The 16000-nt window shown below is 38.6% G+C and overlaps 1 protein-coding gene across 2 annotated transcripts in view; it reads right to left on the bottom strand.

Annotated features, from left to right (window-relative positions):
• Positions 1–3979: 3979 nt before the first annotated feature.
• Positions 3980–16000, bottom strand: part of P4HA1 (prolyl 4-hydroxylase subunit alpha 1) — a 92896-nt gene continuing 80875 nt past the window's right edge. For both annotated transcript variants that reach the window (XM_074382380.1, XM_074382381.1), the window contains exons 11-15: positions 15202–15251; positions 12419–12484; positions 8465–8533; positions 6767–6863; positions 3980–5282 (exon numbers count right to left, since the gene is read on the bottom strand). In XM_074382380.1, coding sequence (XP_074238481.1) covers positions 5212–5282; positions 6767–6863; positions 8465–8533; positions 12419–12484; positions 15202–15251 — 353 coding nt within the window. In that variant the 3' untranslated portion in view covers positions 3980–5211. The remainder of the gene's footprint in view (positions 5283–6766; positions 6864–8464; positions 8534–12418; positions 12485–15201; positions 15252–16000) is intronic.

Below are 16000 nucleotides of genomic sequence, written 5' to 3' on the forward strand. Positions count from 1 at the left end.
CTATTCCCTCCAGTTGAAGGGAGGGAACTGAACACTACTGAAAAGTTCTGGTTTTCACTGAGATGAGAAGTTTATACTATATATAAGTAACACTGCTTTCTTCATTTAGAAAGACTTGCTACAAAAAAAGTCAACTGAATTAAATGAATTGTGTACTTACTGATAGAGCTTATTTTCATTTTGATGTAAATGCCTTATCTCATTGTGGACAAGAAAGAAACCCCATTGCTCATCTATAAACCACATTGACTAGCACTGTTTCAGAGCACTTTTAATATTACCTTACTTGAACTTTTCATGGACTATTTTCCCCATAGTTGCAGAAATAAGAAAGGAACATGGGAAACATAGCATTGATTATTTTTAGTAAGGACTACTTTTTTTCTATCTCATAAGTCAAAAGGTGTTTCATGTAACAGAACCTCACTTTTTTGCCTTTTAAAAGCAAAGTAAAAATAGAACATAGCTAAATTCAACTGTTAGGTAAGTTATTTCATCTTCTCAGACTTAAATGATTTATTATTACATGTATCAAAAGATGAGATTAGTATTTGTTATAAGTTAACCATTATGTAGTTATTTTATATGACATGATTCATGATATAGCCAAACCTAGGTAAAACCTACACTGGAATGGAGTTCAACTATACTTATTAAAGTAGATATTATGATAATTCTGACTCTTTGTGGACTTAACGTGAATACTTTTTCTAACTTGAAACACAATCCTTCTCCCTAAAAAGCACTGAAATTTCAAAGTGTACATCAATCTATATTTAAAATGTTCAATTCTGGCTGGGCGCGGTGGCTCAAGCCTGTAATCCCAGCACTTTGGGAGGCCAAGGCGGGTGGATCACGAGGTCGAGAGATCGAGGCCATCCTGGTCAACATGGTGAAACCCCGTCTCTACTAAAAATACAAAAAATTAGCGGGGCATGGTGGCGCGTGTCTGTAATCCCAGCTACTCAGGAGGCTGAGGCAGGAGAATTGCCTGAACCCAGGAGGCGGAGGTTGCGGTGAGCCGAGATCGCGCCATTGCACTCCAACCTGGGTAACAAGAGCGAAACTCCGTCTCAAAAAAAAAAAAAAAAAAACCCCAAAAAATAAAATGTTCAATTCTGAATTTGAAGTGCTTAGCCCCAAACAATTTTAGAAATAAGCCTATTATGAATTGAAAAAAGCAACTTACAAAATTTGAGACTTTTTTTTTTTTTCAGATTTTAGAGCTTATTTCATATGTGATTATCTTCCTTTGTATAACACTAAGTCATGTGCCACCTAATGTTTCAGTCAATGCCAGACTGCTGGTGGTCCTGTAAGATTAAAATACTCTATACTGTATCTTTTTCTATGTTTAGATACATACATACATCGTTAGCTTTGTGTTATAATTGGTTATAGTAGTCACTGCCATAACATGCTGTATAGGTTTGTAGTCTAGGAGCAACATAGCAGGCTATGCTATCTAAGTTTGTGTAAGTACACTCTATGATGTTCCCACAACAAAATCTGATGATGATGATGCATTTTCCTGTCACTAAGCAACATATAACTAATTTCAACAGAATAGTGCTACAATAGAAGTTCAACAAGGCCTCAAAAATCACAAGATGGAGGACTTCCACTCCTTTTGGCTGCTCTTTTTACTAACATCTGCTTGTATGTAAGTTATTTACAGTAAAGCATTCTTGTCAGTTTTCCTGAATAGAAATGTATATTTATCTTAAGGTTACATTTACACAGAAAGTAAATTTTAAAGTCCTCAAATTTAAGAAAGGAAGCCAAAGAACTTTACTGGTCTATTACAGTGAATTTTGCAAAACTTCGTTAAAGTGGTCAAATAATATGTAAGGACATTAGAAGTACAGGATTATGAAATCTATTTTATTCTGATAAATCTGGTAATTTGTGGTACTCTGTTAACTCATTCCTTTTTCTCTAAGTTACCAAATATTGTTCCCACTAAAACATTAACTTTTACTATAGTAAAAATAAGCACTGCCAAGAGAAGAGATTGGTCCTTGTGTTGCTATCTGGATTAAGATGTAATTTTTTCAATTCTGCTTTCTCCTAGCAATCTTTATTTCATAATTCTGTCTGTTCCTTATCAAGTGATTTATAATTACTTAATCATGATTTGGCCTGTACGTGTTTGGGTATTACACTGTTTTTCTTTTCCTTTTTGAGACAGGGTCTTGCTCTGTTGCCCAGCCTCGAGTACAGTGGCACAAGCACAGCTCATTGCAGCCTTGACCTCCAAGGCACCAGGGATCCTCCCACCTCAGCCTGCTGAGCAGCTGGGACCACAGGCATATGCCACCACTCCTGGCTTTTTGATTTTTAGTAGAGACAGGGTCTTGCCATGTTGCCCAGGCAGGTCTTAAATTCCTGGGTTCAAGAGATCCTCCCACCTCCCAAAGTGCTGGGATTACAGGCATGCACCACTGTGCCCAGCTTGTAAATTTCTTAACAGGAATCCAGTCATTCAACAGTTTGGTCCATTGAGCTCTGCATATAAGCTGTTCATTTTTCAGTTATAAGTACTTAAGTGGTATGGAATTTACATGTAGCAGTCAACACATGGCTATGTAAAGGTATTTATATTCTTTTAAGCAGCAGTAAGATTTCATTTATATACACACACATACATATATTAGTTTATAAATTACATATATGTGTTGGTTTACCATAACTTCTCCACACACTCACCCTATAATAACCATTTTATTATTTATTTATTTTTTTTTTTTTTTTGAGACAGTCTCGCTCTGTCACCCAGGCTGGAGTGCAGGGGCACAATCTCTGCTCGCTGCAACCTCAGCCTCCTGGGTTCAAGTGATTCTCCTGTCTCAGCCTCCCGAGTAGCTGGGATTATGGGAACCCACCACCATGCCCAGCTAATTTTTCTATTTCTAGTAGAGACTTTATAAAACATTACCTAAAAAGTTTTTTAAGAATCATCAATGGTCACAAAATCTGAGTAGATGAAAGTGCTGAACTTAATTCTTAATATTTCCAAAATACTTGTGTTGGAACAAAGGCTAGTCAGAAGGAACTTCAGAGTTCACTTTAAAAATGGGTAAAAATACCAGCCGGGTGCGGTGGCTCACACCTGTAATCCCAGCTCTTTGGGAGGCTGAGGTGGGTGGATCACGAGGTCAAGAGATCGAGACCATCGTGGTCAACATGGTGAAACCCCGTCTCTACTAAAAATACAATTAGCTGGGCATGGTGGCGCGTGCCTGTAATCCCAGCTACTCAGGAGGCTGAGGCAGGAGAATTGCCTGAACTCAGGAGGTGGAGGTTGCAGTGAGCCAAGATCGCGCCATTGCACTCCAGCCTGGGTAACAAGAGCAAAACTCTGTCTCCAAAACAACAACAACAACAACAACAACAACAAAAAAAAAAACAAAAAAAAAGGGTAAAAATAAATACCTACTTTCCCAGCGAATCAACCAAATTCTCCCTTTAGTATTTAAATACTGCATAAAGGATCAAGAACCCTTACGTGAAATAGGATTCACCACATGTAAATAGTCTAAAGCATCAATTAACATAGTTCATTAAGCTCACAGCTTTGTATTACCACACCATATTTTTAAATAGGAGAAAGTCTCAAGTACCATTATTCTAATAACTACCTTTTTTCTTTGTTGAGACGGAGTCTCACTTTGTCACTCAAGCTGGAGTGCAGTGGCACGATCTTGACTCACTGCAACCTCTGCCTCCAGGGATCAAGTGATTCTTCTGCCTCAGCCTCCCAAGTAGCTGGGACTATAGGTGTGCACCACCACACCCAACTAATATTTGTATTTTTAGTAGAGAGGGAGTTTCACCATGTTGGCCAGGCTGGTCTCAAACTCCTGGCCTCAGGTGATTCACCTGCCTCAGCCTCCCAAAGTGCTGGGACTGCAGGCGTGAGCCACCACACCTGGCTTGTAATAACTCTGTAACCATAGTAAAGTACTTTAGAGCTCTCTTTGAAGGAAATACATTTTTTATTGATTAAATATCTGAAACTTCAGAAAGCCTAAATTTTTCTTCCTGAACCATGTGACATTAGTGTGAGTGGAAACCAAGAGTATAAACCTAAGCCCTACGTACTAAAGAAATAGCATAAGTTAACTTGTTACTGCCATGTCATACATTCAGATTTAAATACGAAAACACCACACAGAAAACACACATTTTTTAAAAAAAGATTTAAGATCATAAATAGGTCATTGTTGTCACAGCACATTTCAGAATTTTAAAAAAACAAACATTTGGCTTTCTAAGAAAAAGACTTAAAAAAATCAATTCCTCATCACTGAAAGGACTTGTACATTTTAAACTTCCAGTCTCCTAAGGCACAGTATTTAATCAGAATGCCAATATTACCACCCTGCTGTAGCAGGAATAAGAGGCAAGGTATTAGCATTAAGAAAAACAGCAAAATTTCTGGACAAAATCATCTGTCATTTTTTAAAAGGGAGGAAAAAAAACAGACTAAGTGATGAGCATTTTAGTGAAGAAGGTCCAGTGTTGTTATGCAGGACTTTCTATTAAAATACTTCGATTTCTTTTTTTTTTTTTTTTTTTTTTAACTAAAGCACATTTAATTCACCACAGAAGAGCTATGAGAAAAGAGAGGGAGTTGGTAAAAATACAGTATACTTTCTTTAAAAAGGACTTGGGAGGAAAAAAATCAACTTAGAAGATCTTATGAAAGGGCAAACATCACTTGGAACCCAGTTAGTGTCCTAGTTTATTACTAATCTTCAGGCAAATCCAGAAGAGAGAGTAAGACACTAGGTAAACATAATACCTAGATACATCTGTAAGGCATTTGTTTCCTATCACATGGCCCATTTAGAGCTTAACACCCACCAACTGAGATGTAGTGAAATGCTAAAATTGGATGCTCAAATTTTTATCCAACCAAAAAGTCCTTTAAATATAAAATTAAAAATTCCTCACTTTAACTCTGCCTTGTCTTCTGTGATATCAACTGCACTTTAAGGTTTTACATTTGCAATATGGTGATTTAGTGTTAATTTTAAAAGAAAAATCCACAAAGTGATTGTCCACAGATGAAACATGGGATGAGGTTCCTGAATGAATCAATAATGGAGTGTTAGTCAATCGTAAACTCCTGAAAGTTAAGACTAGGAAATGTGTGTATCAGACACATTAGAGTACAACAATAGGAGAGGAAGGGAAGCCTGTTTGTCATTCCAATTCTGACAAGGTGCAAGGTCTTCGAAATTCTTGTCCACGTTCATGGAGCCATTTATTGGATACTGTGAGAGAAAAGTTATATATTAATTTTCCCCCATCTAATTAATATTTAGTTTCTAAAAGCTAGGTCTATGACAAAGTTTCAACATGGGATAGAAGTTTGACACCAAAACCAGATAAAGGCAGATGCTACTTAAAAACGTGGCTAAATGCTGAAAACACAGATTTTATAAATCTACATACATATTTGTACACATTTGTGTTTATGTACATATATGTATACATGTGTGTATATTTCCAAGTCTATGTGCATTTCTTAAAGTTTCCAGTGATCAATGTGAGGCTTGAAATGAGACACAAATGGACTTAAGATACAGGTACAGACAGAGCAGAATGCTGCTTCATGTACTGTTTTCAAAGTACAACCTCCAAAATACAAAGACATTTTAATAACACAAACTTTCCACTCTAAAGGAAAAACTCTCCGATCAACCACTGCTATTATATATGCTCATTAAGCTTCCAAAATACCTTTTAAAAATGTATCCCAAAAGGCATTTTCTTATTTTTTTGTGTGTGTCTCTGGTACCATAGAACCCATTCAAAATATCTAAAGTAGAACTTCCTTAATTCTTAACTCCTTTTTACAGCCCTTGTATCTACTCTTTATTCATCAAACCCTGACAATTTTCCTTGTATCTCTCTCGAATTTATTTTCTCTCCAACCTTTTCACTGATGCTTTCATCTATGCTGTTATCATCTCCCCCTTAGACAATGGAAAACAGCTTTCTAAACTCTCTCTCACCAACCAGCCTCTCCTCATTCTAGTCCAGTGGTTCTTAAGTACTATAATAATGAGGGAAGATTTTAAAGTCCTGCTCAGGCCTCACTCCTTAACCTTGTTATGTCCTATATGTAACCACTAAACATGTGGCTAGTAACACAGATTAAAATGGACACATGGGGCTAATTAACATATATTAAAACTAATTTCACCTGTTTTCTACGTTTTTAAAAGGTGGCCAGTCCTGCAGTTGCATGTCCCCAAGAATGAGTGCCTCTTTAAATTTTGCACACTAGGTGCTGCTACTCAAGCCTCACATTAGGACCTGGTATCTAACATGTTTGGAAAACTGCTGTTTCAACTTCAGGACCAAATTCAAAAAGCTTTGAAGAAGACTCCCCAAACTTAGGCAGTCATCATCTTCTGTTTATATTTTTGTATTAATATGTACTACACTATAATCCATTAGTATGTCTAATCAGATTATTAACCATTTGAGGGCAAGATACTGTCTTATTCAATTTTCAGTCAGTCAATGTTTCTTGGAATAAGTGGAAATAAGAGTTAAAAACAAAATTTGTCATAAAAATTGATTATAAATTTATATTAAGATTAGGCAGTTATTTGGTTGTATTCCGTACAGTGTTAAAACCATACTAAGCAAATATGTGGGGGCTTTTGTTTATAAGACACAGATTATAATAGTTTTAAAATCCGAAACAAAAATCACATTATCTTCACAGAAAATATGAAATATTTACCCCATTTGTTGCCAACTAGCACTGGACAGGCTGCATGCCGTGTACTATAATCTCCTTCTCCACTGGCAAACAGATTATACCAGAAAACTGCAGTTCCCTATGGAGAACAATTCAAGATTATCCCCAAGTATACAATGCCAGGTTATCTCTTTCAGTAGTTCTTGTTTTTTGTTTGAGACAGTCTTGCTCTATGGCCCAGGCTGCAGGTGCAATGATACGATCTCAGCTCACTAGAACTTCCATCTCCCAGGGTCAAGTGATTCTCCTGCCTCAGCTTCCCAAGTAGCTGGAATTACAGGTGCCTGCTACCACACCCGGCTTTTTTATATTTTTAGTAGAGACAGGGTTTCACCATGTTGGCCAGGCTGATCTCGAACTACTGACCTCAGGTAATCTGCCTGTCTCGGCCTCCCAAAGTGCTGGAATTACAGGCATGAGCCACCGTGCCTAGCCGCTTTCAGTAGTTCTTAATTTTCCTTTGTTCTTGCAGAAGAACAATTCTATAGCAGCATTTTATCTTCCTCTAATATAATTCTGAAAATATGATTCTACCATTTTAAAAACCTTTTTGATCATATAAAAAATACCATAAAAATGCTTGACAACAAAAGTATTTGCCAAAACAAAGCTAACAAATCTTACATAGCAAGATGGAAGAGGAAAACACCATATTGAACCATTTTTATTTTTATTTTTATTTTTTTTTTTGAGACGGAGTTTCGCTCTTGTTACCCAGGCTGGAGTGCAATGGCGCGATCTCGGCTCACCGCAACCTCCGCCTCCTGGGCTCAGGCAATTCTCCTGCCTCAGCCTCCTAAGTAGCTGGGATTACAGGCATGCGCCACCACGCCCAGCTAGTTTTTTTGAACCATTTTTAAAATGAAAAATTTAAAATACTAATTCCTGGTCATTCATTACCTCTAAGTACTCATGGCAAGGACCATAAAAATACGAGAACTTTTTTTTTTTTTTTTTTGAGACGGAGTTTCGCTCTTGTTACCCAGGCTGGAGTGCAATGGCACGATCTCGGCTCACTGCAACCTCCGCCTCCTGGGTTCAGGCAATTCTCCTGCCTCAGCCTCCTGAGTACCTGGGATTACAGGCACGCGCCACCACGCCCAGCTAATTTTTTGTATTTTTAGTAGAGACGGGGTTTCACCACGTTGACCAGGATGGTCTCGATCTCTTGACCTTGTGATCCACCCACCTCGGCCTCCCAAAGTGCTAGGATTACAGGCTTGAGCCACCGCGCCCGGCCAATACCAGAACTTTTACCTAGCAATAATGTTGTCCGTAAGTATACTACCTTTAAAAATGTAATTTGGGCACAGGGGCTCATGCCTGTAATCCCAACATTTTGGGAGGCTGAGGTGGGAGGATCACTTGAGCCCATGAGTTTAAGACCAGCTTGGGCAATAGAGAGAGACACTGTTTAAAAAATTTAAACATTAGCAGGGCATGGTGACGTGCACCTGTCGTCTCAGCTATTTGGGAGGCTGAGGCTTGAACCCAGGAGGTCAAAGCTTCAGTGAGCCATGTTTGCACTGCTGCACTCCAGCCTGGGCAACAGAGTGAGAACATGATGTCTCAAAAAAAGAAAAAGAAAAAACTGTAATTCATTAATTAGGCCATGAATAAGAATGCATCCTTTCCTTAGGGAGAAAATTAATAAACCAAAAACAAACCAAACAAGCTTACTTTTTTGGGCCACACACTAGCTCCAACTTCAGGAAAAACGGTGGCTCCTCCTGCAGACACATCACTCATCTATAAAAAACAAGAAAGGTTATTACCAAACGTGCTGGTAAAATAAAGTAAAACTGCCGTTAATAAAGACTTGATATTGGATACTAGAGTACTGGGGACAGAAGGATTTGTTCCCAAGGCTCTGTACATGTTACTCGGTTTTTCAAAAGTAAAACAAAATGCCATTTAGGTTTATATACGTAAGTAGAGAAAACTACAAAAAGCAAAGGAATGATTACCAAAAAACTGTCAGGGAGAATGGGGATATAATCTGGGATAGGCACGTATAGCCAGAGGGAAAAGAAACAACTAAAACTAATAAATCGATACAGTATATGGATTTTATTGTACTAGAATGTAATCTTCAGGGATGCAGGAATTTTCATCTGTTTTGTTCACTGCTTATCATTAACGTCTAGAACAGTAGGTGCTCAATAAATAAATGTAAAATAAAAATAATAAGAAAAATAAAATCAGTTTTGCCATTTCTCATGTTAGGGAATCAAACATATTAAATAAAAATGAGAAAATTAAATGATTATATAAAGTTATAGTCATAAAAGGTAACTTAGAATAAACATGGAAACCTTTTATTTTGTTTTGTTTTTGAGACAGAGTGTCACTCTTGTTGCCTAGGCTTGAGTGCAATGGTGCAATCTTGGCTCACCACAACCTCAGCCTCCCAAGTAGTTGGGATTACAGGCATGCACCACGAAGCCTGGCTAATTTTGTATTTTTAGTAAAGACGAGTTTTCTCCATGTTGGTCACGCTGGTCTTGAACTCCTGACCTCAGGTGATCTGCCCACCTCAGTCTCCCAAAGTGCTGGGATTACAGGTGTAAGCCACTGAGCCTGGCCAACAGGAAAACCTTTTAAATTAAGGTTTTAAAATCACATAAAACGAGGCAAAGGACATAAGGATCATACAGTAAAGGTTTTTTTAAAGCAACCTAAGTAGAATGTACGAACTGATTATATCACAGGGCACAATCCAACTATTTGCTATAAGTGACTTACACAGAAAATAAAACAGTAATATTCGGGGCAAATGCTTTCCAAGGAAAACAGGGTATGATCTTAATATGAGACACAGTTTAAATCAAGGTAAAAAGCATTAAATGAGATGAAAGGTATTTTACAATGATAAATATATAATTAGCAATAAACAGCTAAGAACATTTAACCAATGGAAATAATTAACTTTGAGGAAATTAAGAATTTGTGCATGACAGGAAAAGTAATTTTAGATATTTTATGTGCCCCATTTGGCAACAGTATTTAAATAATGGAAAAAATAATTAAAATGCTATACATCTATTTCAGGAAGGGTGTGTACATTAAGAGGGAGAAATGAATAATCTAACAATATAATAGTCAAATAATCTAACATACATGAATAGTGGGCCAAATAAATCAGCATCAATATTCATAAAACAAAGAAATATAAGGAGAACGAAGAACATGTAAACACTAATGGCTTTTAAACATCTGAAAAGATGCTCAACCTCTCTAATAAGAGAAATGCAACTGAAAGCCACAATAACTGCTAATTTGATAAGTGAAAGATACACAGATCAAAAAGTCTGACAAACATACTTGACAAATATATCCCACTTAAAATTGGGATATAAATTGGTACAGACTCTAAGGAGACTCACTTCTAGAAAATATGCAAGCCTTTGCAGTATGAATTTCTATACTGTACTAACCTTCTCCTGGTTTTCCCTTTGTGATATTTCTCTTTTTTATATGAATCTTTGTAATGTACCTTACATCCTTTTGGAAACAAGATGGAGTTGTGAGAGGAATACAAATTGGGAAGGTGGGAGAAAAGGAGGCAGGGAAGAAGGGAAAGAAGAAAAAAGAACACGGGGAAGGTAGCAGGGAGACAAGAAAATAGATTGAGCAGAGAGATTTGGTAGGGAGTGAGATACTGCAGACAGCAAAAAAGATTTAATTCAAATGGGGACAAAGGATAAGCAATGAAATAACCAAAATTAAGTCTAGATGTAGATATAAAATACCTTTTTGTTGTTGTTATCCAGGCTGGAGAGTGCAGTGGTGTGATCTCGGCTCACTGCAACCTCTGCCTCCAATTCTTGTTCAAGCAATTCTCATGCCCCAGCCTCCCGAGTAGCTGGGACTAGAGGCCTGTGCCATCACATCTGGCTAATTTTTGTATTTTTAATAGAGACACGGTTTCACCACATTGGTCAGGCTGGTCTGGAACTCCTGACTGCAAGTGATCTGCCTGCCTCGGCCTCCCAAAGTGCTGGGATTACAGGGGTAAGCCACTGCGCCTGGCCTAAAATGTATTTTTTAAGTTAACAAAGTTTATGACATTACGGCAGATTGCATTTTCCAAATATAACACATCCCAATATGGCCAGGTGCAGTGGCACACACCTGTAATCCCAGCACTTTGGGAGGCCGAGGCAGGTAGATCATGAGGTCAGGAGTTCAAGACCAGCCTGGCCAACATGGTGAAACCCCATCTCTATTTAAATGAATGAATGAATGAAAAAGAATACATCCCAATATGTCATCCTACATGCATTTATATGACACTGACATTTGTCTGCAGTGGCAGGGTCTATGTGCCCTCTCCCTGAAGCGGGGCAGATCTTTGTCACTGCTGTAATAGAATACAGCAGAAATGACATCTGTGACTTCTGAGGGTACGTCATAACAATATCATGTACTTGGCCGGGCGCGGTGGCTCAAGCCTGTAATCCCAGCACTTTGGGAGGCCGAGGCGGGTGGATCACGAGGTCAAGAGATTGAGACCATCCTGGTCAACGTGGTGAAACCCTGTCTCTACTAAAAATACAAAAAATTAGCTGGGCATAGTGGTGCGTGCCTGTAATCCCAGCTACTCAGGAGGCTGAGGCAGGAGAATTGCCTGAACCCAGGAGGCGGAGGTTGCAGTGAGCCGAGATCGCGCCATTGCACTCCAGCCTGGGTAACAAGAGCGAAACTCCGTCTCAAAAAAACAAAACAAAACAAAACAAAACAAAACAAAAAACAATATCATGTACTTTTACATTGTTCTTCTGGGAGGCTTACTCTTGCAATCCAGTCACTATGCTGTGAGGAAGCTCAGCCACAGGTATTGGCCAGAATTTAAGCATTCTGGCTGACAGCCAGCCTCAACCTTAGCCTTCAAGATACCCCAGTGCCAGGCATTTGATGGCAAATGCATGTCAGATTTGAAGCAGGCACCATGAGTTGGGTCCAGTCAACCTCACAACTATTAGAGATTCATTAAAAAAATGATTGTTGTTATTTTAAACCATTCAGAAAAGAGTTTTGGAGTGATTTATTTGGGGTAACTAGAAAAAACACTATAATCAAAACTTTTTTCCATATATATAAACATATAAACAATTTTGAAAATTGAATTATGATCATACTGTTTTAAAACTTAAAGGGGGTAGGGGCTTCTGGGGGTTGTAATGTGCTATTTCTTGATCTTAGTATTGAATACACCAGAAGTGTTCACTTTCTGAAAATTAAGTTATAACACTTAATTTGTGCACTCTTCTGATATACTTCAATAAAAAATGTAATTAAGAAAAGTTGACTGAAATGAATATGTGTATGTACAGAAATTAATAGAGATTCTTATATATGCATATATGACTAAACAGAGAGCCTATATGCCAAAATATTGATTGTCTGCAAGTAGTGGCATTATCAATTCTAAGTCTGTCCAAAAGCTTCTGTGATAAACATCTAGCTGACAGCCTGAAAAAGCTGCAAATGCAAACAAATTCTTAACTCCCTTTACTCAATTGTAAAAATGGTAAATAGGATGCTAAATTAGCTACAAAGAACAAACATCACATTAAAATGAGTCATGTGATCAAATCACAACTTAACCTAAAAATTTTAGCCACAACTTACATAAAACAGCCATGTAGCAATTCTATTTCCTGTCCCCAGCTCTTTGAAAGCATCTGGCTCATCTTTCTGTGAATAAAAACACAGCAAATTCAATGGTGTAAAAATTCAGTAATACAAATACTCTAGTGGCAACTAAACATTAGTAGTAATATCCTGAAGAATATGCCAAAAACAACCCCAAAAATTTCCTTTGTAATCTCCAGGGCACTATAAATATCAGGCACTCTTTTTGTAGAGATGGAGTCTTGCTATGTGGACTAGGATGGTCTTGAACTCCTGGGCTCAAACAATATTCCTGCCTTGTACCTCCCAACATGCTAGGATCGTAGGCATGAGCCACCATATCACCTGGTCTCAAATACTTGCTGACTGAACTTGTATACTGGATACTTTAGACAAGATTACTGAATAAAAATCAGACTTACTAGCCTAAATAACAGCCATTATCTGCTAACTACAGATTTTAAAAAATTAATACCTACAGCCGGGCGCAGTGGCTCAAGCCTATAATCCCAGCACTTTGGGAGGCTGAGGCAGGTGGATCACGAGGTCAAGAAATCGAGACCATCCTGGTCAACATGGTGAAACCCCGTCTCTACTAAAAATACAAACAATTAGCTGGGCATGGTGGCGTGTGCCTGTAATCCCAGCTACTCAGGAGGCTGAGGCAGGAGAATTGCCTGAACCCAGGAGGCGGAGGTTGCGGTGAGCCGAGATCGTGCCGTTGCACTCCAGCCTCGATAACAAGAGCGAAACTCCGTCTCAAAAAAAAAAAAAAAAAAAAAAAAAATTAATACCTACAATTTTAGCTTCCAAAAAAATAAGACATGAGAGCCACCTCTCAGCTACATTCCTGAAGCTTATTCCCTGTGGTTAAAAAATTTACCTTGAGACTTACTTTGAACTCACGACCTACTGAAGTGTTTCCTAGTATTTTTTTCTTTTCTTTTTTGAGACAGAGTCTTGCTGTTTTGCCCAGGCTGGAGTGCAGTAGCATGATCTCGGCTTACTGCAACCTCCACCTCCGGGGTTCAAGCAATTCTCCTGCCTCAGCCTTCCAAGTAACTGGGACTATCGGCGTGTACCACCATGCCTGGCTTTTTTGTATTTTTAGTAGAGACAAAGTTTCACCATGTTGGCCAGGCTGGTCTTGAACTCCTGACCTCAAGTGACCTGCCCACCTCAGCCTCACAAAGTGCTGGGATTATAGGCATGACCCACCACGCCTGGCCCCTAGTATTATTTTTCTAATAATGCCAGTAAAGTGACTTTCAGCACTTCCATCAAGCTAGAGAGTTAATATCTAGATATTTACATCTAAATTAAAATACAATATGACCTCTTGGCATTTCTCCCAGAAAAATGAAAATGTGCTTTTCACACAGAAATGTATACACATCTTTATTTGTAATAGCCAAAAACTAAAAACTATCTAAATGTCCTCGATGGGTGAATGGCTAAACTGTGATATATCCGTACCATGGAATACAGGTTGAGCATACCAAAAATCGAAAATCTAAAATGCTCCAAAGTTCAAAACTTTGTTAGTGCTAACATGACACAAGTGGAAAATTCCACACATAGTACTCCCTAAAGTAGCTCCCCATACATACTACGCCCCATCCAGGATGGAAACAGAAAGTTCCCTGTAAGTCTCCTGCATCACGAGAGACTTTTTTCTTTTCTTTTTTTTTTTTTTTTTTGAGACAGGGTTTCACCATGATGGTCAGACTGGTCTCAAACTCCTGATCTCAGGTAATCCACCCGCCTCAGCTTCCCAAAGTGTGGGATTACAGGCGTGGGCTACCACACCCAGTCAAGAGATTTATTTTCAAACCCATTCTTTCTTCATTGGAGGTGCAATCCTTGTGGAGATTGAGATTTTATTCCAGGGTCTTAAATTCAGCAGCCTACACTGTGGCAGATACTCTTACAGCGCTGTTAATTCCCAAAGCTGTAGTTCCTGGAGGCACGTGCCTCCAGCCTCTGTGTTTTGTCCCCTCTTTAATTGTCTAGGTTTGGGATCATCTTTGTTCAGTTTGCCTGGTGGAATAGCCTTTACTTTCTTCCAGGCTTGCCAATGCATTTAAAAGTATCTTAAGTAATTGTATTAGGCATCTCGGTGGGTGCTTTTTTTTTTTTTTTTAATTCACAGAATATCTGCCACACAATATTTCCACAAATTCAATAGGCTATGAAGTTTTAATGTTAAAAACAGAATTAACATGTTGACAAAGAATCTCTCCTTGACCAAACTACTCAGGCTCCGCTGAACTTTATCCTCGACTAGGCCCTGACTTTGGGCTTCTGGTATTTATCTCTGCATTGTCCAATTTGAGCAAGAACCCTGCTAAGTCAGGTTAGCCAGAATCCCCCATCCTTGCCATGTGATCATCCTCAAAATCTAACTGGGTTCTTCATCTTCCACTATCCCCTGGGTGATCATCACCCTGCCCTGACTTCAGCAAGAATCCTGTTAGGTCAGTTTAGCTAGAATCCTTCCTTTACCTCTTAGTAATTTTCCATCTACTAATACCCACCCTTGCTCATTGGCTGTAAATTCCCAATTTTCCTTGTTGTATTTAGAATTGGGCTTAATCTCTCACCCTTACTGCAAAATCCCACTGCAGCTGCAGTGGTCTCTATACCTATTGCAATAGTACCCCCTTGAATGAAGTCTGCCTTACTATCTTTAACAAGTGTCAAGAATAAATTTTTCTTTAACAATGTAATGCATAAGCCTCAGTGAATTTCTTTTCTTCTTTTTTTTTTGTTGAACTTACCCGTGCAAAGTCAAAATGGGGTTCATACTGTCCTCCAACTCCATAATTTGCTACCTGGAGGAAAGACACAAAGCATGAAAGAACTATGAAGATGACTATTCAAAAAAATCGACAAGATCATGGTCAAGTATTTACAGAGAAATGAAAAGTATTTAAAATCAATAAGGCTGGGCGCAGTGGCTCATGCCTGTAATCCCAGCACTTTGGGAGGCCAAGGAGGGCGGATCACAAGGTCAGGAGTTCAAGACCAGCCTGGCAAACATGGAGAAACCCTGTTTCTACTGAAAATAAAAAAATTAGCTGGGCATGGTGGCAGGCACCTATAGTCAGATACTTGGGAGGCTGAGGCAGAAGAATTACTTGAACCTGGGAGGCGGACGTTGCAGTCAGCCAAGATCATACCATTGCACTCCAGCCTGGGCAACAAGAGCAAAACTCTGTCTCAATAAAAAAACAAAAATCAATGAGAGTTCCTATGAAAACAGGGATGAAAAACTAAGGATAGCAACTATAACATATATCTATCTATTTTCCCCAATCCCCTACTCTCCCACCAGACAGAGGGTCTCAAGCTGTCACCCAGGCTGGAGTGCAGTGATACAATCATTGCTCACTGCAGCCTCAATCTTTGGGGCACAAGCAACCCTCCCACTTCAGTCTCCTGAGTAGCTGGGACTACAAGTGCATGCTACCACAACCAGCTAATTTTTAAAAAATTTAATACATAAGCTAAAATTTGAGATTCCTATCATTTTGTTTCACTAAACACTTTCCTTTGGAACTTAAATCAAAAAATATT

This window comes from Saimiri boliviensis, chromosome 12 (genome assembly GCF_048565385.1).
Source record: "Saimiri boliviensis isolate mSaiBol1 chromosome 12, mSaiBol1.pri, whole genome shotgun sequence".
Classification (NCBI taxonomy): Eukaryota; Metazoa; Chordata; class Mammalia; order Primates; family Cebidae; genus Saimiri; species Saimiri boliviensis.